Below are 23,134 nucleotides of genomic sequence, written 5' to 3'. Positions count from 1 at the left end.
GCAATCAGAATTAGCCAGCAGAACTGCATTCTGACCCCACAGCTTTAGCATCTGGTTAGATCCCTGGTTCTTTTCATGTTCTTCACTTGACAAGGTTGACACTGGGCTACCATGTTGAGTTATGGCCAGTTTCTAAAAACACTGACAAATTGTAATATGTATAGGAAAGAAGGGGCAGGATCATTATGGTTTTGAAAATAAGCTGACCAAAAAATCTTGGTTGCTAAGGCCTGGAGGAAATATGCTAATGGTGGTTATGGAGAGGCTAGACTTATTTTATTGCTCTGCATACTATAACATTTATACACATTTCAATTCAACATTGAAGAAGTGCCTAACTAAGAGATTTATTGGTTAAAATTGTTAAAAAGAACATTCTTGCCATTGTTGAAGATAGTCAGGTATGCCAAAAATGTTGCTTTATAATATTGCATTTCTTTCATTTAACAAGAAGCATTCACAACCAGGACACAATTGAGGAGGAAGATTTTATATAATGAAATAAACTTGATGAGAGGTCATTGACCAGATCAATCTCACCTCTTCCAACTTTTCTATTTTGTATTGCATTGAGATAGGACATTTGGAGGCTAAACATCATTATGTCTGTCAGGAAGTGAGAAGTAATGGCAGAGATAACTTTCAGTTCTATGATTCGTCCATGCCCTATAGGTAGCCACATAATAATACCCCATTACTATAATTTTTCTGATGTTCTAGTGGTAGATCCTGTTAAGCCACTGGAAATTGTAAATCAAAAACATCTTTAGAATGTGCATTTTTTTCCTACCCCAAAATCACTGCTGTATATCTTTAGTATTGTTGTTCAATACTGCAAACAATATTCTGAATAAATATTGGGCAGTTTTTGACTCTAAAGGACATTCTGAATAAAGATGGAAAAATAACCTGAATTTATAAAGACACTGAAACCATTAATAGAAATATTGTCCAAGATTTTACTGCAAACCAATGGGTTTGGTCACAAAAATGGTACATATTATAACAATGTTAAGTACATTACAATGGTGGTATACATTATGAGCCTTTAAAGTTTTTTTTCTTTTAAATATTTATTTAGCATTGCAATCAACTGTACAAATCTTTTTACAAATACATACAACAAGGAATGCAAGCAAACAATACCCATAAATAATGCCCAAATTTACAGATTCTGAACAAAAAAATGAACTAAACCAACAGATTAGCAGACAACAGCTGGGGCATTTTGGTCCATAGAAACCATTTCTAAAAATAGAAATATTTATATACATATATATCTGTATATATATATTTCCATAGCAGCAATGCTTTCTTCAAGCATTTGGGATACAAGTAGTTGAAGCCCATTTGAACTATATATTTTTTACATATTTTTCTTTTAAAAAAATCACTATCTACATTTATTAATTTATTGTCTTCCAAATATGGAAGGAACAAACGATGCCCCACACTGTCCTCCAAGTGTCACACAGACACCTCTGAGCTAAGTCCGTCTGTGGGAATATACAAATTGCACTCCTGCCATTTGTCCACGTTACACTCTCTCACACATGAATCCAAAAGCACTCTTGTGATAAAAACTTCAGAGTTCACAAAGATCTCAACGTCCGGAGGGGGGAAAAAGGCACGTCTTCATAAAGTTCTCTTCACATCCAGAAAGATCCCCAAGTTGGGGGCGCTATGCTCGCCAATCAAGGACACCAATCAAAGAGTTTTGTTCCGGGGCTTATACTCTAGAGCAGTCTATGGCAGCAGCTGCATTTTTTCCCTTCTCCTTTTAGTACTTGCAACTGTGATGTAGCACCACTTGGGAAGAACCAGTAGTGAAATGTCATGAGTTCACTCAAAAGGAGTTAAATGTGCTCTTCCAGTTGGACAAGAACACACACACCCTCCCCCCAAAAAAAGCTTTCAGCAAACGATAACAGTTGAAATTAAGGCTGCAAAGTGGGAAGATGTGCAATTTTTTTTTTATCTTTCAAGATGACCAGGCAACTGGCAGCTTGATCAGAATGCCAAAAGAACAATTATTATTATTATTATTTTAAAAAAAGAAATAACAAAATTCAAAGGAAAGAATCCATGGGGGGAGCATAGGAAAAGCCCAGAAATGCTTCAGCAGCCTCTTTGACGCTTGCAGTGATGAGGATGCTGTCTGAAGACTGGCCAATGGAATTTGGGACAGGCTCCTCTGTAAACTCGGGGTCAAAGTGTCGCAGATCATTGGGCCCACTCTGCAAGAAAAAAAAGGGAGGTATTTGGTTGTTAAATGGTAGGATGCAAGGACACTTAATACTACACTGTCTTCCAATTCAAAAGTGAACACTCAAAGATCTGATGAAGTCACATTTTCCTAAGAGTAATTGGAAACCAATTCTCAGGTTTCTTCTCTGTTCACCACTCCTGAGGTCATATAAGGTCCAAGCCAACTTTCTGCATTCGGGAGCAGTAAAGGTGCTGAAACTGCAGCTGCCAGAATGCCCAGCTAATGTAGCCAAATAATTCTGGAAGTTGTAGTTCCAGGTTATCTGAAGGCTACCAAGGTTTTAGGCATTTTAAGCACTCTTAAAATGGGGGAGGGGAGAGGCAATATGCCAATATTAATTAGTTCTGGTGGCTCTCAAAACTAACATCCAAAAGGCATGCTCATTCAGTAGCTTAGGCAGACAAAAGATTGGAGCCACAAGTTTTGCTATAGAAACCAGAACAGGATAGCTTCCCATTTCTCTCCTCTTACTCTTGAACAAGTCCAAGAAACACTTAGGCAAGACTTACAAGTAATTTTTCCCGCAACCTATCTAGATGCAACCTGCCTAGCTTGTCCAGGACAGTCTCAGTATCAAAGAATATTTACTTTTAACTGCAGGGCAAATTCAAAACTAAATTACTATGGAATGTAGGCCCACTGAAGCCAGTGAATTTGCTTTCATGTGACTATATGTATGATAATGAGACTTATCACCAGTGTCCAACAGACCTCTGAAAATCATTTGACAACTGAAACATCCCTTTAAAGCCACTACTGTGTTCTGGGGTTTAAAAAGCAAACCTTTTAAAGTATTAGTTAACTCAGAGTGGTGGGGAAAAATACTCTGGTGTATGTTTGTGTGTGTATAAAAAGGCTCAATAATTTTTTTGCCTTGCATTGGGAAAATCAATAGATGTATTATAACTGTATTTTGTAGGCTATAAAGCTTCTAATCTAGCAGTGACATGTTTAAATCTTCTGTTAAGTCAAATGCAGGGTTTTTTCCCCGGTGATGGGTATTAAGTGTCTGGAGAACTGAGACGTCTTGTGGAATCCTAGTGTGAACTCAGACACTCACTCTTGATTTATGGACATATACACTTCCGGCATCCCCAATAAAATAAATCTTCCCTGGCCATTATGCAATTAGAAGAGCTCTTACCACATTTGGGTTAAAAGGTGGTGTAATCTTCTTATTTATAAGATCATCCCAGTTAATTGGAGAGAAGAAAATGTGATTTTTAATCTCCATCTGTTGAAATAATGAAAATTACATTAGCTTAAATGCAAAGAACTGAAACCATTTAGACAAATTCTCAAATGCCTTTCACCTCTTTTCAAAGTTATACTTACAAAGTCTTCCTTTGCTCCTAGCCTCTTAGTTCTGTCCTTCTGCAAAAGTCCTTCCAAAAGGTGTCTAGCAGAGTTGGTGATATTTGGCTTCAGTTGTAGAGGTTTGTTCAAGATGTTGTCATACATTTCTGCTGTGTTTCTGCTGTAGAAAGGGGGCTGCAAGAGAAGGGATATTTACTATCCATTGTCTAACCTTACTGTTATTATTTATTGAATTGCAAAGTTTTGCATCTTGTTTTTCCTCTAGGAGTTCAAGGTATCATGCATGCAACTCCTTTCTCCAATTTTGTCCATAACCACTTGTGATGTAAGCTAGACTGAAATCCTACTCAAATATTTTCACCACCCCACCATACAGTCTCTGAGCTTTGATGCAAGACTTGCTTAATGCAATATCCAATGCAATATAATAAATTGCCAGATTGGTCTAATGGTTACTGCACCAGGCTAGAAACCAGGAAAATGAGCTTCTAGTCTGATTTTAGGTATGAAAGCTGGCTGGATGATTTTGGGATATTCTCTCTCAGTCCAACTTATGTTACAAATACTGGAGTGGCAAGCATTACCAGCAAGCAGATTAAATATGTTGTTTCTGTTCTTACTTACCAATCCATAAAGCATCTCGTACAAAACTGCTCCAAGGCACCACCAGTCCACAGTCCGGTCATAAGGTTGCTTGTGAAGGACTTCAGGGGCAAGGTACTATTGGACACAAATGAAAGAATGGCAACATTTGATTAGAAAAAGACCTGAAGGCTAATGGCAAATCTAAGATAAACCTCTACCCTTCTTTAGGCATTTTGCTCAAGGCAGACATGGGGAATCTGCAGCCCTACAGATAACTCCAATTCTCTTGACCACTATCTTGTCAACTAAGATGGATTGGATAGAGGACCACAGGTTCCTTACCGAAACAGGAAAATGCCTGGGGCTTACTAGGGGCCAGGTCAATCTGGAGAGTCAAACCAGTTTCTGCACCTTGGGAGTTTCTACAGGAACTCCAATAGAATTTTCTGGTTTTTTTTTTAACCCTCTAGTGGCACATCCATCAAACACCACCTACTTTCACAAGGCTGGCACATAATGTCCTATTGTCTCATCAGGGAAACTCCTGCCCTAGTCATGCAGTTGCACATTTACAACAACACCGGTCATGGGAGAAAGCAGAACTCAAGACTTACTTCAGGAGTGCCACAAAATGTGGAAGTTGTGCCATTGTGTTCAATGTTCTCTTTGCAGAGTCCAAAGTCAGTCAAGACAATGTGGCCCTGAGAATCGAGCAAAATGTTCTCTGGCTTCAAGTCCCTGTGGCAAAGAATATGAAAGATGGGTCAGCTTCAAAATCTTACCTGTCTGAAACTCTTGTGATTCACATTTGTCCGATTTGCAAGCTTTTCCCCAAATAAGCCAGTATCACGTATAGTTTTCTAGTCTTTTTTACCCACATCCAGTCCATATCAAGAAACAGCAACCGCTAACCTCAATTATTTAGGAGTGTAAAATTACTGATCCCAAAGCCCATAGCTAGCATTTTGGCAAAACAGCTTATATGCATACATTAAGTAGGGTGCTTACCGGTATACAATGTTCAAAGAATGCAGGTAACCCAGTGCACTAGCTATTTCAGCAGCATAAAAACGAGCTCTTGGCTCCAGGAAGCAACGCTCCCTCTGGAGATGGTAGAACAACTGCAAGATAAGAAAGGGGGGGGGGGGGGAGAGAAATCTATTAGTGATCCCCAAACCTTTTAACAATAAATTTAATTAAGCACAGCACACTAAGTTAGAGAGGATAATTGTCGGAAATAGCCTAGTAATCCTCTGGCTATTTCCTGCTATTAGAGGTTGGCAAGCAGGAGGCTGAATCTAGCACCTCTACCTCTATAGAGTCCCCATTTTTAAATAACAAACAACGGCACTTAAGTGTACGTTACTGTGGATTGACTTCTACTTTCCAGCAAGAACCCAACTCCATTCAACCACCCTTCCCTTTGGAGGGCCCAGGTGTCCCTTTTTTCTCACCTCTCCACCATTGATGTAGTCTAGGACAAAATACAACTTGTCAGCTGTTTGGAAGGAAAAGTGAAGTCCCACCAGGAAAGGATGCTTCACATTCTTAAGGAGGACATTGCGTTCAGACATAATATGTTTCTCCTGGAAAATAAGGTATGGAATCAGTAGTTAGTATTCACCAGAACAACAACACAACTGAATTGTTATAAAGCAAACCACCAGAAAAATCCTAAATTTATAGCAACTCGAGAGCATAAAACAGCAACTAAGCATCTTTGGATTAATTTTCCACATCACTTCAAACTGATGACCTTAAAAGTGGACATTCTGTAAGCTTCAAGGTCTTTTCTGCTTCTTGTCTACTTTTTGTTTATTATTTTCCTTTAGGAGGAGTTCTGGGAAGATGAAAGCTTGCTCATTCTATTGTAATTTATGAAGTGCCCTAAGGCAGAATTATTTTCTTGCTTGGAATTTCTCTGGAACAAGATTAAGTCAATATTTACCTCCTTCTTTTTCAGGATTGCTTTTTTCTGGAGTACTTTTACTGCATAGAATTGTTCTTCTGCCTTGTGCCTTGCAAGAAGAACCTGAAAGAAACCAAAGTTCTTGTAAGTTTAAGGGTGATTCCAAAAACCCAAGTTAAAACTACAATTTCCCTTTTGATAGTTGCAAAAATACAGTTCAGTATAATTATAGGCTTAAAGTTTTGTATCTGAAGGGCAATACTTTAGAGACAGAGTTAGGCAATGAAGCTATGAAACCCTCTTGAATATAATCCAAATTATCTCAGTCTTTAAGATAAATTGTTCTTTCTCAAGAATAGCAATTTAACTGCACTTATTCAATTTATTTTCTCAACTTCATACTAAGACAAATGTCTTGGATGAAACTGACTTTCTCAAGGCCATGGGAGAGCATTTTAAAATAAGTCTTCAGAACAGAGGATCCATCTGGTTATAAAAGTAATGAATATTTATCCTTAAAAAGCAATAAGCAAAAATCAAGACATAGCTTACCTTTCCAAAGCTACCTTTCCCAATAACTTTCAGGAAATGGAAATCTGATGGTTTAGCATGAGGGTTAGATGATGGGCCAAGGTTGATTTGCTGAGATGGGCTAGGCTGCAATTAAAAAATATCAAAAGTGTTAGATTTTTGTACTGAAATAGTTGAATACATACTTTAAAATCAACAAATACAATTATAAGCTATTTTGTGATGGGGCTTCAGAAAACACACATTTGGCTTCAGAGAAATAAAATGCTTATTTAAAAATGTTGCCAAATGTCCTGTTTTAAATGAGACAAGAGAAGTAACTTTAATAAAATCTTCCCTTTTAAATAAGCATGCTGGATCTTTATTTTAAAACATCTCTTTCCAAGTTAAATAAACATCGAACCTAGGCCACTTACTGGAGGAGAAGGATTGGCATTCATAAGTTCTGGTTCTTGAGGCTGGGAAATCTTCAGAATTGATTGTACTTCAGGACTGCAAGGATGAGACATAATGGAATTAGTCCAATTACAACATGCCTGGAACATGGAAATTATCTCACCACAAGGCGGCAGGCTAACTCTAGTTGAGCAAAATTCAGACAGGCAAATTTAGGAAAGGGATTGAAATAGCTTATTGGGTTTCAAAGATAGGATGGAAAAAGACACAACGTAAACCTGAGCAAACAGACTCAGGTTTCTTCTGTAATTATAAGTCAGAGAGAAAAGAAATGGCAGAGAGATCAAAAAAATTCAGACAAGATGCCATTTCTCTGGACAGTTATAGCCCCTATTGGGGCAACAAATCACATACTATTTTCTAAAGCCAGTATATATCTGGCCCTTCTCAAAAACAACTCCCACTGAGTTCAATGAGGTTTGTTTGCAGGTAGAGGATTGCAGTCACTATAACACATACTTTTATAGTGAAACTCCACAAATTATTAAAGCACCCACACTCACATTCTTAAATCTACTTCCTAAATATGCTGAACTCAGTGGAACCTGACTCTGTGTAACTAGTTATCCTTAGACTAGAAGTTCAAGTTACAAACAGATCTCTTTCAACTCCTCTCCTCCCTGGGGAAGAAGTTAGGTAACATGGCACAAGGCTATAATTAAATCGTTAACTTCCGTACTATCTACCATGCAGAAAAGCAAAACATACTTACTGTTTGCATGCATAGGAGTTGGTGGCTATTTTTTGAATGAAGTCATTCAGTCCCATTCTTCTCTGTTTCATGAAAGCTGCAAATAACAAAACACAGAAAAATGAATCCTGGTCAATCGACAACTTTCCTGGTGTCTTTTTTAAAAAAATATTTATTTAGATGCCCTCTAAATGTATTTAAATAAAAAAATTAAAATTAGATGCTCCTTGTAAATGTATGTATTTAGGCGCTCTTAAATCCGGCACTCCGAAAATAATCTCAAAGGAAATCTTTTTGTGAACGGCTGAGGAGGCGACGCTGCCCGGGGGTCCTCGCTCGACCCCACTACTCACCGATCAAAATCGCCACCATTCCCCTCATCTTTGAATAAGTTAGGGTGGATGATCCAGAAGCTTCAGTTTTCACTGTCATCGCAGAGCGAGTAAAAAAAAAAGACGATAGCAATAATCCAAGCCGAAGGGTGGAAAAAAACCAGATCGATCTACGACCGAGTTAAGCGAATGAGTGAGTCAGGCAGCCAGCGAGCCCGCCAGCCCAGGGGGGGAAAAGCGCAAAGGATGCTTAGCAAGCTTAGCCGTTCTGGAGCTGCGAAGTAAACTCCCGTCTCCGGCTCTCGCCAAAGGCTTTATATAAACGAGGGCCCGGCGCTAGGAGTGGGAGGAGGAGTGGAAAAAAGGGAGGAGCCCGCGGGAACAATGAGGAAGAGACTGAGCCGCCGTTCCGGGCGCCCGGGAGCCGCCAGAAGATACGCAAAGCCTGGCGCCCAGCCGCAGGCAGCGCGCAGGCCGCCCTTCCCTTCCTTCCTCCTTTCGCTTTGACGTTTCCAAGAGTCGGGTCAGGCGGGCCCGCAGGAGGGGAGGCGAAGGGATGGAGGGATTTTGTTCAAGAGGGTAGGAAAAAGCAGTGCGGCGTTGGGGGTCGGAATCTAGGAAGGTTAGAGGGTATTTTTGTTAGTCCTGGGAGCGGGGGGGGGGAGGGAGCGAAAGCAATAAAGTGTTCCTCCCCCCCCTCCACTTTTGAGAACTAGGGTGACCATGGATGCGTTCGTCCTCGAGGATAACGAAGCGGGGAGGGGGGCCAGGCGCGGTTTAGACTTGGGCAAATTGGCCACTGGGACAGATTGCTCCGTGCCAAACGCAGCGCGATTCTAAGACGGGCACAGCCCGGTGCGAGGTGGGGTGGGTGGGTTCGGGTCCCTTTTAAGTATTTTGTAGCTTTTCTTTTAAGACTTTCACTAGTGGAATAAATGAATGCCTGGGGCACACCCTGCCATCTCTGTAGCCATAGTGTGCCCCCCATTCCTGAATCGGATGCGTGGTATCGCTTAAAAACTCTCTAAGAAAGTTTTAGATCAAAGGAATGTGTCTTTGCGTTTGTTTGTTTGTTTGTTTGTCCCGTGCATCCGTCTTTTTTTCTCTCCCCCCGCTTCCTTTGGCCACAGTCCCAAGGAAAACCTATTTCTTATCTACTTGGAGCACGGTGGCATTTTTCTTCTGTCAGAAATGCCCCGAGGGAGGCCTTATTGCAGGATCAGCTTGTACTACAGATAAGAAGGGTCCTTGCGACATTCCGAGTAGTTCGCAATTTTTGGCCCTGAGGAAACTCGCAAACGGAGCGTGACGCTGCCAGCTCGCTTTTGCTACTCACCCCCCCCCCCGCATGTGCTCAGCTCGGCCCCCGAACAATATTCTCCGTTACTAGTCATGGGGAACAGAACATTACGCCGCGCGTTTTTGTTTTAGTCAGACTTCTGCAATCTGGTGCGCCCCCTCCCCCCGCAAGTGGTGGCCTTGCAATGTCAGAATTCCCAGCCAGCCGTTGCAGGCAGGTTCCCGGAGGGCGCCTGGTTGGGAAACTAGCCTGCCCGTTGCTTAATCCTGTAAACTGTTTAAGTGACAGTTTAGTTATAGAACATACGAAACATGAAATTCCAAAGTGCCAGTACACCGCATTCAAAGTGCGAATAATTCCACTCTTCCTATCTGCGCTCGCATACCCATTGAACGTTTCCTAAGGGTTTGGTTTCCTAAGTGTTTGGCTTCCTAATTCAAGTTACTCCGTGCAACACACTTATATAGGAATACATCTCATTAAAAGTCCGTATGAATTATACAGTAAACAGTCGGTGTGGACATTCTCGCTTCTATTCCAAAGCATCGCAATCCGCAAAGCATTTTGGCAACCTGTAGTTCCAAACTGTATTTTCGCGTTCCCTCTCCAGTAATTGACTAGTATTTAAAACTGGCAGCCTCTTTGCAAACCAGACCAGACTCCCCCTCCCATTTCTCTTTAAAAAAAAAAAACACCTCAGAGCAAATTCCGGCAATGAAACAATAACCGCTGGAGCTTAAGCAAAGCTTGGGCTTATCAGATGGTATTTATTAATGACCCCAAAGCGTACCAAGCAGAGCAGCAGACAAGAGGGGTTGCCCATTGGCTACAATAGCTGGTACCACCTCAAGGCCGCAAACGACCAGCTTTAAAAGGAATCCTTAAGCAAAGGAGGCATCCGGGGCCGGGCAGGGGAATTAAGTTTGCTGTAACTCAAATTCATCAAAATCGGAATGGAGGGGGTGGGAGGAAAGCTCGTGGTTTTACAGAAGGCAAGGCAGTCAGGTAGCCCTCAAGAAAAGAGAAAGCCTAACAACCATCTATCCATTCATTTCTTACCAAAATCCTCACCAGAAACAACTGCACTTCTTTTTCTTCTTTGAGCCTCAATAATCCTTTCTTCCGTATCAGGTCTTTTAATGCCCGTTAAGTTTTTCACCTCCGTTACGAAGAAAAGGGGGAGCGGAGAAGCCCGGCTCGCGCGGTTCAAACTTTGTCCCGCAGCGAAAGCGGCCGCAGCAGGGAGAGCCGGAGGTTGGTCAGAATTGGCCTTTTCAGTCAAGGAACCGCAGGGAGGGACTCAGGGAAACTGCGATTTCCTGCCCGGCTTTCTCAGTTCAACAAACAAGAGCCCCTTGGAAGCAAGATCTTGGAGTTCACGCCGCTGCCTTGGGCTGTTCCCGAGAATACTTGGGGCCAAAACGTTCCAATACAAGTCGATAGTTAAATAAATAAAATAATAAGAGGAGAGGGGAAATGAGGAGGAAAAAAACCCGGCACGATCTTCCCTAGCCGAAGGAGGCAATGGAAATTTCCATACAGTATTTGCAAAAGTCATGTAAGAAAAGGGGAAAACAGTTGATTGCTTTACCCTATTATTATCATCATCACCGTAATCCCAGAAGAACAATGCGTCTCTCTGAAAAGACTATTTATGCATTTATACAGCCGCTGCAATACAGGGCAACCCAAGAGATTTGTTTATGAATGAATTAGGCCCAGATATCACCAGCCAGTGGCCCGTGATTCAAAGCTCAGGTGGCAAGCAAGGCCCAGACTTGCAGAACAGATAATTGGGGGGAGGGCTGCAGCACCCAGGGTGCCAGCAGAATCCCTAGCCCCCAAGACGCTTTTTTTTCTCTCAAGGGAGACCTATAGACCTTTTGATGGAACCAGAAGATATGTCCCTCCTGGTAGAGGCCTTGGCCACGTATTGATAAGATTGCATTAATATATAATCGATTATGTAAAGGGGGAGGAGATAGCAGTCTTCTCCACAGAATAGAGCTTTCTCTACTTGATTGTAACTGCCACCAGGTACTGCCTCTGTGGTAACCACCCCCACCAATTTTTTGGGGGGGAGGGGAGAGGTGTCTCCAAGCACACTTAATAAGGACGGGTAAGGTATATGGGAACTTTGGAGGAGCCTGATTTGGAGGAGGGTGGTTTAGCTTTATATTTCATCCCTTTGCATCTTTAATCGTTCTTGCAACTTCTACGCTTGGGATCAGTTATGAGACAAGTTCTCAGAAGGAATGAAGGGGTGCTTTTCGCGTGCTTCTTTCTCAGGCTACCCACGACTCCTAGACGAGATTTGGGAGGAAAGACAGCTAATTGGATTTCTTTCCTTTCTTCTCCTTTTTTTTTAACAAACTCTGCCCCTCCCCTCTTCCAACGTAACATCTGCGTGCGCGCGCGCGCGCCCGAAAACATATTTTCGCAACCGGGAAGCGGAGCGGATGCTTTGAAGTGCAGGTTACGCCGCAGAAGAAGAACTCGGCTTAAAGGGAAGAGCGCGCGTTGGAGGCTGAGCCGAACCGTCCCATCCGATTGCTAATTCTCTCTCGCTTTGGCAAATGCAAGTTTACAAAACGCAGCGAGGTTTACTGTTTGGTTAATTCGGCATCTAGAAGCCCACGCAGCCGAACGATGAGGGAAATCGAGACTCAAAAGGCATCAAGATCGGCTGCATTTCAGCGATAATTCCACAGCAGTCACAGCGCACAAAGCCAGTTCATAGGAAGTTCGCCCCCCCCCCCCCCAGTCAATTTTCCAGCAGTGGTTGCTTTAGCGAAGAAAGGCAGAGCGCCCCCTCTAGCCAACTGCAACGTCCCCTTATAAACCATGCATTCCATTGGTGACAATGCGCATGCTCTGTCTCAGTTTTTCCTTTTCAGCCACACAAGGAATTTTCACCAAGGCACAGAATCCGGGAAAATATACTGTTGGTACTCCATTAGTTCCCAAATCGGAGGCAGGAAACATTGGGGCCCTCCAAGTAATGCTGAGTTACAACTCCTGGCAGCATCACCAGCAAAGATCAGAAGTTAGGAATGCTGGGATCTGTAGTTCTGTAAGGTGCACAGCAAGGCCATTCATTTCTAATTTTGAGTTCCTTTCTTTCTTGGTCTGTTTGTCAGCATTCTTTTCAAGGTTGTGGAACTATGGAATTAGCTATTCCAAGTCTCAATGACACTCAATGGGTGCCAGCTCAGAGTAAATTCTCTTGGAGCAATTTAGATGTTCTAGCACCCCTATATTAAAAAAAAAGCCCAGGATCATGGCAATTGGTTGATACTATCTGCCTTAACATTGTGCAAAGGATAATGGAAAGCACCCATAAAATCGTGGAGGAAGCCAATGCTTACAGCATGTGGACACAATGGGGGTGGGGAGGGAAGCCTTAAAAGATGTGCAAGCCCACATCTCTATCTGAGGCTTGTCTAAAGCCTGAAGAAGCTACTTGCAGCTGTATTCAGAGTGCTAGCCAGTCTGCCTCAATATGTGACAGGTTTCACACACATTACAGTCTGAGTGAACAAATCTAGTCCAAAGATTCTGTCTACTTGCTCAAGCCAAAGAGAGTTCTCTAACTGAATTTACAGACCCATTCATGGTCCCAGTGCTACTTTTCTAGAGTCTTTTCTCTTTAAAAGCCCTGAGAGGAAACTACAATCGGCATTAAACTGAGTTCAAAACAACTGTAGCGTGCCCCCCCCCATTCTCTGAAGACATTCAGTTCTACTACAACTTCCTTAGTCTCATTCCTTCAGTTTGCTTTCACAGAGGGTTTTTCCATCATTTCTACAGCACCAAAAAAAGAAGAAAAAAAGAATCCAATCCTTGTATGGCTTGCTTACTTGATAAAAGTAGTTATAATTTGTTAGTATCCCTTCCAAAGTTTCAATCACTGTTCCTCCAGAGAAGTTGTTGAAAAAGTTTTCCCCCCTCTTATATTCCTCTTTATCAATAATCAAACAAAAGAACTGTTAGGAAAACAATACTTCACCAACCTTTTAGTGAAGACTTTTCTTCTTTCCCTCTCATGGTTGTCTCTTCCCTTCTTTTCCTCAAGATCCCACAACAGCAGTACTTTTAAATCCTTTAGTTTGTTATAATTCCCAACAGTACGTCTCCTTTGGACTCCCAATCAGCTTGACAGGAGGCGGGCAATGAAGGAAAGAAACTAGCTGATCTAGCTGCCCACTTTATGAACCTTGCATTAAAGTTGATTTACACAGAGAGAACTAAAGTTCAACGTTAGCTTAGCCACGTTGTTGCAACATAACCCTGAAATTTACTGAAATCATCCCTTGCTTATTATGTACACAACATGCCCACACGCACACCCGGTGTGCAACTAGAAATGCAAGTCACCTCTAATTAATGCATTTGTAACTGCAGCCCAGCAAGACTTGAATGAAAACATTACTGAAAAACAAGCGTGTTAAATGCTTTTTGAGCATGCTTTTCATGCGACTATTTCAGTGGATGTGATTTGTGGATTGGGATCGCTAGGCTAGAGTTTTGGGGCACAATTTTGTAGCAATGATTGTTTAATAATCGCACGATTCCCAAATCGGTTAATTTGGAGTATTTGCAAGTAGGGACAAGACAGATGTATAGGGCTCCGGTTTAATGCCTTTGAGGATCGCCGCCGAAAGACAGCGGGGACAGATGTTCCCCTGCTGTTGCTTGCGGGGTAGGAGGGGGTGTGTGACATACTGTTTCTGCGTCAAAATTGCGCGAGAGGACGGCTGCCGCCGGTGTCATCCCGTTTCTCTCTCTCCACCCAGCCAGCCTCCCACGCCACTTCCCCTTTCTCTTTTTAGCAGCGGCGGGAGACATCTGGGCTCCCAAACATGTGTCGTTTCAAAGGAAAGAGAAGTTGTTGAGACTGGGCTTTCCTGCCGGCCCAGGGGTGGAGGCTGGAGCAGGCGTCCCTTTTCCAGTCCTGGCACCAAGCACTTCCGAACAGGAAAGCGAGAGACACACGGCGGGGGCTTTCCCGCCTCCAGAGTCCGAAACCCAGCTTGCGGCCGCTGAGCGCCTCTATTTCTCTCGCTCTCCTCGCAGAGGGAAGGAGGACAGACGGCGAAGTCCCGAGACTTCGGCTGCAACCTTCAAAGGAGGCGCTGGGGGCGCTGGAGTTCACGTTCCGAAGGCGGGGGGAGGGGATTCCTGCGTGGCCGTCTAGGCCAGCCTGGCGAACTCATGGAGACTCCCTCCCCTTTGAGGATCACCCGCCGCCGTGTGACAATCGCGGTTTACTCTGAATAGGAACTAGGGCTGATAGATGAGAGGAGACCCGCTGAAACTCAGACAACTGTTCTAGGAAGCGATGGGCACGCTAGGCTTTGAAAAAGGAGGATCAGTTTGGCAGGGTGCTCTGAGGTGGAGGATGAAGTCTGCAACACAACTCGCTAAGCTGAGGCGGGTGACTTCCAGCCGCAAATCTCCATCCCCACCCCCACCCCCTCACACTATAAGACACGAGGAATTCCCTGTGTGGATTTTAGGCCTTGATGATTAAGTAAAATCTCCTGAATCTGTCACTTTGATTAGCATTGCACTCTCTACTTTGGACAAATCCTTTCCCATACATTTGCTATTTTCTATTAAGCAGCACTTTGGACTTGATTTCCAAAAGATACTTTATAGTGTATAGGGCTATGAATGGCGATGTATCATTCTGGGAAGAGCAGCGTCTGTATATACCTAAAGACAGGTGCTACTACCTTTGCACTTCTGTGCATCTAAAGCACTTTTTTGGAATCAAATCTGCTCAACTCTAATTTTCCCTTCCTTCCTTTTCTTCCTCCATCCCTTCTCTGATACTTTCCAGAGAAAGCAAAAAACAACAACAACCCCAAACTAGTTGAGTTATTGATAAGAAACATGGACAATAGTTACATTAGGCTAAACCAAAATCACCAAACATCTTTCAGATTTTCCAGAATATAAATTAGATAAAATACTGAACAAAGGAAGGAAAGTGAAAGTATAACAATTTTGGATTATTCAAGTAATGGAGTCTATTTCTTATTATAGACTTCAGGTGGAAATTGTGAGAAAACATTGCACATATTCAAACTGGAAATAAATGCATTACAGCTAAGTAGTAGCCAGCTCTCCCCATTCTCTTTGCTTTATTAATCATTCTGCATGATGAGAGATTCTAAAGAATGTGAAAACTTGCACAAATAAATCTAAACTGTTAATAATCTAACAGATTTTACTAAGAAAAAAAGTTATGTTGAGCATATTCATCTCTATTCTGGAATAAACATGGATAAGTAGTCAACTTACAACCATTCATTTAGCAATCATTCAAAAATTACAACAATACTGAAAAAAGTTACTTGCAACCAGTCCTCATGCTTAAGACCATCATATGATCCCTATGGCCACATCAGTGGTAGGATTCAATTTTTTTACTATCGGTTCTGTGGGTGTGACTTGGTGGGCGTGGTGTGGCTTGATGGGCGTGGCTTGGTGTGCATAGCGGGGGAAGGTTACTGCAAAATCCCCATTCCCTCCCAAACAGCTGAGAGTCAGGAGGCAGAGAATAAATGGGGTGGGGCCAGTCAGAGGTGGTATTTACCGGTTCTCTGAACTACTCAAAATATCTGCTACTGGTTCTCCAGAACTGGTCAGAACCTGTTGAATATCACCTCTGGCCCACATGATCAAAATCTGGGCACTTGGCAACCAGCATGTATTTAGGACGGTTGCATCTTGGGCAGTGGTGAAATTCAATTTTTTTACTACCGGTTCTGTGGGCGTGGCTTGGTGGGCGTGTCAGCGGAAGAATATTGCAAAATTCCCTCCCCACTCTGGGACCAGCCAGAGGTGGTATTTGCTGGTTCTCTGGACTACTCAAAATTTCTGCTACCGGTTCTCCAGAACCTGTCAGAACCTGCTGAATTTCACCCCTGATCTCGGGGTCATATCACCATTCCCAGCTGGCTTCTGACAAGCCAAGTTAATGGGAGGAAGCCAGGTTTGCTTAACAATTATATGATTCACTTAACAACTGTAGTAATTCAATTAATTCAATTAAGCAGGACTGTAACTTTGTTGCTTGTATCCTTACGATTTATATTGATTTTGGTTGTTTCTTGATAGTAGGTTATTTGTACCCTATGACTATTATTAAGTGTTGTATCTTATGATTCTTGACGAATGTATCTTGTCTTTTTATGTACACTGAGAGCATATGCACCAAAGACAATTCTTTGTGTGTCCAATCACACTTGGCCAATAAAGAATTCTATTAACAACCATAGCAAAAAAGATTATTAAATCATGTACGACTCACTAAACAACTGCCTTGCTTTACAACATAAATTCTGGTTCCAATTATGGCCGTACTTTATCCAGTATATTGATAACTGTCATCATAAGTATACACCAGTGTAGCTTTGCCTTACCCCTACTTGCTATCACTGAAATAGAAATATCCTTTCCTCCTCTCCTAAAGTCCTGTTTCAAATGGAGAATTTGTTGATGGTGGACACATATATATACACACACACAGCCTTGAAGGCTCTCCACTAAAGTGAAAAAAATAAAATGCACAGTATTACTGGTATTGTGTTGGGAAAGGGTGATGGGGGATTTTTGTGGCTATTATGGAGCTGAGATTGAAGCTGGGTGGTTTTTGACTTGCAACAACTTATTTTCATTACTTCCATATTGTTAATATATTGCCTGGCACAAAAGAAAAACCCAACACACAATCCTGTACTGTTCTTGTATGTAAACGTAGGGACATTACTTACAAATTATTGTGATGGAAGGGTGGATGGGTGATACTAAGAGGCAGTAGGTTACAACAGTATAAAACACCCTACAGTACTGAAACTAGAGTCTTATGTGCCAGGCTACCAGAACATGGTGTACATGGTCTCTGGGCCATGAACCCTCTACTCCAGCAATGAAGTAGATCTGCATTAAAGTGATTTGCAACCATCTCTCGGGTAGCTGTATGATAGCATTTTGTTATGTGTTACTCTAATACAGTTTAATGGAAATTCCAAGTAATATAGGAAACTCTGCTAGTATTTTTCTAACTTATCTTACCTGCAAAGTACTCCCCACTTCCCCCGCCCCATGCTACATTTGTTAGATTCTAACTGTTTAAATGTTCCTTTAACTGTACCTGAGGCCAATTCTTTTCTTTCCCCCAATTAGGAAATAAATGCTTAGGCTGCAGTGTACTGGATGTACTGATTGCTGCATTAATGCGATAGCCTTTTAAAAAATAATAATAATGCAAAAGTAGTTATTACTACTGCAAAGATATTGCATCAGCATTGCAAGCAACAAGCTAGTACAAATAACTGGGAATTACATAAAATTATACCCTCTATCTACAAAAAAAATCATAGAGTTGGAAGGGGCCACTTAGGTCCAACCCATTCTTAGTGCCATATCCAAATTAAAGCTTATCAAATGACTATCCATACTCTGTTGGAAATAAACACGCACATGATTTAAAAAACCACCACTTCTGTCTCTCAGATTTGTGAGACTCTGCATTTCTTACTGTGTAGGGACTTTAGTCATTTAGTAATCTTATCTAAGAGACATATGTATAGCATCTTTCAACAGACACATCTGCAATTCGTGTGTCAGGACTTTTGGCAATTCCCATCACCAGCAGCCAATGGTTGAAGGTGATGAGAGTTGTAGTCCAGTATATCTTGAGAACATTGGATTGGAGATTGCTGTCCACCATATTTTCTAGTTGAAAAGTACCCACTTAGCAGCATTCATGCCAACAAGAAAAGATGGTAAAGACAAAGAAATGGGTTTATTAGTTTGCAAAGTATAAGAAAGTATTCATTAAACATTTAATCCACCATTATATAATAAAATATTTTAGTCTTATTTAAGACTCTGCTTTTCCTAGATTTGAATAAAAGGAAATAATGCCAATCCAGGGGCTTCCATTTATTAATATCTAAATATTATACTGGTAGTCCTTGACTTAAAACTGGTTAGTCAGTACTATTCAAAGTTACAATGTGCCTCCCAGAGCTATATATGACCCATTTTCAAAGTTGCAACAGCCACACATACAACCCATAGTTACATGATAAGTTTTTATGAATAAGAATAAATATGAATAAGAACACAGGAAATGGGTACAAATAAATGAGGACATTAGGACTGGGACATTAGGCACACTGGTGCACTTATGCATGCCCCCACTGACCTCTTAGAAATGGGGTGAGGTCAACAGTAGACAGTTTAAGACTAAAGTTATGGGGGTTTGAGGATGTAACAACAGAGTCAGGTAATGCATTCCAGGCATTGACCACTATTGCTGAAATCGTATTTTGGTGTGGACAGGTTTACCATGAGTTTATCTATTGTGTGCTTGTGTATTATTGTGATTGAAGCTGAAGTAGTCCTTGACAGGTAGTAAAATTTTCTTCATGACTGTACCATCTCCTGAATTTTTGGAACATCTTCTACTTGAAATATTCCAGGATGTGATGATAAGTTTGCCCAGATAAGGGTTATTGTCGTAGGATAGTCATTTTGTTTTCTGGGATTGTTAATTCAATTTGCATTGCCAACAGGATTACAAGTCAACAATAGACCAGTGGATAAGGAATAAGGAATGTACAGAACAGTTTTTACTGATCTTATCAAAAGATTGCCAGAAACCTCAAACAGAATTGGCTGAAAGAATTCCGCTAAGCTGCTTTGAGGGCCACCATCCAGATAAACAACACTACCCAGACAAACACAAATCCATTATCTGTTTGATTTTACCTGATGCTAATCATATGGCATGGTCAATGAAAAACTTTAATGTGGGATTATAGAGGCAGGATGAGGAGGGTTATTGGACAGAGTAATTCCTCTACATGGAAAATCATGTTTTTTCTCTGTTCTATGCTTAAAAGGGCTCTGAAAAATAACGATTTCCTATTTAGATACTTCCATTTTTTGGTTGTTCATTGAAAAGACCCTTGTAGAGTGAATTATCAAAGTCTACTGTGTCTATGTCACAAGTATTTGACATGGGATCCATGTAGTATCAATGTAGAATTATATAATTAATTAATTTATATAGTTGCTCATATCCCCCAAAGGAGACGCTGGGCAGTGTATAATAATAAAATTCAGCCCTGAAGCTTATAAATAAATTTAGACCATATGTATTCTTAATATGGATAGTAAATAGATCTCTTTTCTTTCATTTATTTATTTATTTTTTCTTCTGTTTTAGTATGTTTATTTTAATCAATATGTAGTCTGTAGATTCCTTTTTTCCATTATTTTTCCTATTTGTGCTGTAGTTATTTATATTCCACTCTTTAAAACGTTTTGTTTTAACAAAAGGGCTTGCGTATAATGCTACTGAATTCACAAAGATACACATGGTGAGTATAAGATAGTTTCAAATATATACTAAACATTAAACTTCTGTTATTTATAACAGACATAATAAGCAAAATCTTGATTAGCATCCATAGATCTGCTTGGAAATCATTTGTAATGTGATTAAGTGCATTCAGGTTGGTGTCAGTTCTTAGCAACCATACAGGTAGATTTTCTCCAGGAAGTTCTGTTTTCAAGTTGGTCCTTTAGCTCTTCCAACAGTGCATCTACTATCATTGTTATTGAACCTGTCCAACTTGTTGCTGGCCATTCTCTTTCCTTCCATCTTTCCCAGCCCTATTGACCTCCAAAGAACTAGAACTTCATATAATGTGTTTGAAGTATAATTTGAGTCTGATTATCTGTGCTGTGAGTTGATTTGTTCTAGAATCCATATCCATTTTTCAAACCTTTCATAAGATTTAAGCCTCTGGCTGCTGGTTCCTCTATCTTCTGATAGGTGGAAGCTGTCCACCACTTCATTATCTTCTTAGCCCATTCTAAGGCTGGTTGCTGTGGCTATTTTTAATAATTCAATCTTTTTATATTTAATATTAATTCCATTTTTTTTAAAAAGTGGGCTCCTTGACTTCCATTACTAGAGCTTGTAGAATAATTGAATTTTCAGCAATTAGAATAGCACATGTTACTCTTGTTTCATTTTGTCATTGTTTTAACACTCTTGCTTATAGTCTATTCTTGAATTCATTACATTTTTAAACTGTGTGCCCAGGTTTAAAAGGTAAAAATGTTTTCATAGTTATTCTTAAGTGTCCTAGTTGAAATCAGACTTGTCTGTCTGATGTAAATAACAAAAGAAATGTTCTCAGCTTTATCTAAAACAAGATTACCTTAAAGTTGTTTTTAAATAACTCAGATCCTCTGTGTAACTCCCCCAGATAAGCAAAAAAAAACCTTTGTAGCTATTCTGATAATCCTTGTTTTGTTATAAAAGCATAACATATATTAAATTTTTGCTTTTGAGAGATATACTTAGGCCCCCTGGGCTTTGACCTTTCTAAGGTCACACTGACAGAAGATCTGCAGTCACATCATATCAATGAGTGTTGACCCACTTATTTTTGGAATGTTTGCCTTTACATGTTGCAATCACAACTTGACAAGGCAATTCATAGTTCTCTACGGCAATTGCCTTGAATGCACCGAAAATTATGTTTTTTAAAAAAACCTCCTATTCATAACTCTATGTTTATTAAAAATATGATCACATAAGTATCACAATTGGGTATGCATCGGTTAACACTGCTCTATTACTGGCAAGCTGTGTCAAAATGTGATGATGGCAGTACTACAGTCATGTCATAAAAATAGGATTAGGAACAATATTTAGACATCACTAATGCATTCATAGATCAAATTTCAGCCAAAAAAAAGAGGGAGGTGTGTCTATTTGCTAGGATAACTGGAGGAAATCACCATACCCAGAAGTAAAGAAAAATAATTTAAAGAGAATCTTAGTTCAGTAGTTCCATTAGTAAACCGACAATTTATCAACAACAGGGTTATTTTAACATCTTGCTTCCAAAGATGATTTATCTTGTCTTTTTGAAATTCTTCCTGGATTCTCTACAGATTTAGAAGATGTTTTACTGCCAAGCTTCAGCCAGACAAGAGATCAATACCTTAAATAAGTTCACTTCAAGAGATTGCATGTTAAATATGAGTGTCTTAGAAAAATTATGTTTGTAGGATCTAATCTGAGTCAATCACCGGGACCAGAGATTTAATCTTGCCAGAGTCCGTTCTCAGGGTACTTCTCTCTCACATTCCAATAGAGAGAATTTCCCTGAGGATGGGCTCCAGCACGAGTCCGAAAGTTCAAAAGACTAAAGTTCTCTTCCTGGTGATTGACCCAGATTGGTGCAACATGATCCTGGGACACATATATTTGCCTTCATTCATAAATGTGTTTCTGTGTGCGGGCATATTCAGTAACTACTGTAAAAAATATGGATCTTATGCTTTAGCAGTCACTGAAGTTCTTGCAATTTTAGCTTCCTTAAGAGGTAAAGCATTTGAACAACATTGGATGATGATAATGATGATGATGATGATGATGATGATGATGATGATGATGATGATGATGATATCCTGCTCCTTCATAAATGTTCTTCACATTTAACTAGGAAAACATGAGCACCTTAAAATTGAATAATTCCATATTTCTTTATTAGTAGCTGTCACATTGATTCCTTTCTCTTCTTTTTATTTTGGATATACAGGTACTGTATTTTTTGGACTATAAGACACACTGGTGTATAAGATGCACCAAGATTTCAAAGAGGTAAGTCGTGGGGAAAAAAGGTTTCCTCATCAGCCCCTAGGAGCACTCTGCAGGCTTCGGCAGGGCTCAGGGAAGGCAAAAAGTTCGCCAAAATGGGGGCATTTTTCCCTTCCCCCAGTCCTGCTGAAGCTGCAGAGTGCTTCTGGGGGGGTAGGGGAAGGCAAAAATGGTCCTTTTTTCACCAAAACCGGGGCATTTTTCCCTTCCCCCAGGCCTGCTGAAGCTTGCAGAGTGCTTCTGACGGATAGGGGTAGGCAAAAATGGCCCAGTTTTTTCAAAAAACAGCCCGTTTTTCACAAAAAATGGGATGCGGAGGCAGGGCTTCGGGAGGCCAAAAATAGCTGTATTCGGTGTATAAGATGCACCCACATTTCCACACTCTTTTAGGGGGGGAAAGATGTGTCTTATACTCCGAAAAATACGGTAGTATATTAATTCGACTTACAACCACAATTGAGCCAACATTTTTATTATTAAGCAAGATATTTGTTAAGTGAGTTTTGTCCCGTTTTGCAATCTTTCTTGCTTCAGTTGTTAAGTGGATCCCTGAAGTTGATAAATTGGTAACATGGTTGTTAAGTGAATCTGACTTTGCTTGTCAGAAGATCGCAGAAGGTGATCACATGAGACCCTGGAACACTGCCACCATCATAAATATAAATCAGTTACCATGCATCTAAATTTTGATGACATGATCATGGGGATGCTGCAAAGGTCGTAACTATGAAAAACTGTCATAAGTCACCTTTTTTCAGTGCCATTGTAGCTTTGAATGGTCACTAGATGGACTGTTGTAAGTTGAGAACAACCTTTCCTGGAACCCTTTTTATTATCATTCAGTATTCTCAGTTTTAAATGTTTACCTAATAATACCTTTCAATTCCAATCTACCTATGTGAACCCTCCCTTGATGACCATTAGTTTTGTTAGTCTGCATTGGCCTGTTGAAATCTTCACCAAGTAATTTATACACACACATAAACACACACACACACACACACACACACACACAGAAAGCCTCTATAGCCCTCTCTTTTT

At 40.7% G+C, this 23,134-nt stretch overlaps 1 protein-coding gene across 4 annotated transcripts in view; it reads right to left on the bottom strand.

Moving 5' to 3' along the window:
* Positions 1-939: 939 nt before the first annotated feature.
* The window catches only part of SGK1 (serum/glucocorticoid regulated kinase 1), an 84,512-nt gene continuing 62,317 nt past the window's right edge, over positions 940-23,134 (bottom strand). Inside the window, exons 1-12 of one of the 4 annotated variants that reach the window (XM_087718431.1) lie at positions 13,404-13,442; positions 7,780-7,855; positions 7,028-7,103; positions 6,633-6,737; positions 6,120-6,203; positions 5,626-5,757; positions 5,180-5,292; positions 4,786-4,909; positions 4,211-4,306; positions 3,605-3,760; positions 3,414-3,503; positions 940-2,237 (exon numbers count right to left, since the gene is read on the bottom strand). In XM_087718431.1, coding sequence (XP_087574557.1) covers positions 2,070-2,237; positions 3,414-3,503; positions 3,605-3,760; positions 4,211-4,306; positions 4,786-4,909; positions 5,180-5,292; positions 5,626-5,757; positions 6,120-6,203; positions 6,633-6,737; positions 7,028-7,103; positions 7,780-7,855; positions 13,404-13,437 — 1,254 coding nt within the window. In that variant the 5' untranslated portion in view covers positions 13,438-13,442 and the 3' untranslated portion in view covers positions 940-2,069. Of the gene's footprint in view, positions 2,238-3,413; positions 3,504-3,604; positions 3,761-4,210; positions 4,307-4,785; positions 4,910-5,179; positions 5,293-5,625; positions 5,758-6,119; positions 6,204-6,632; positions 6,738-7,027; positions 7,104-7,779; positions 7,856-8,111; positions 8,422-10,449; positions 10,593-13,403; positions 13,443-23,134 lie in introns of those variants that run through there. The other 3 variants (XM_087718432.1, XM_014074773.2, XM_014074772.2) reach the window with 3 other exon arrangements.

The sequence above is a fragment of the Thamnophis sirtalis genome, unplaced genomic scaffold (assembly GCF_051295495.1).
Source record: "Thamnophis sirtalis isolate CommonGarterSnake01/CBP01778 unplaced genomic scaffold, rThaSir2_p1.2 scaffold_6, whole genome shotgun sequence".
In the NCBI taxonomy this organism is placed as follows: domain Eukaryota; kingdom Metazoa; phylum Chordata; class Lepidosauria; order Squamata; family Natricidae; genus Thamnophis; species Thamnophis sirtalis.
This window is presented reverse-complemented; position numbering and strand designations above follow the sequence as displayed.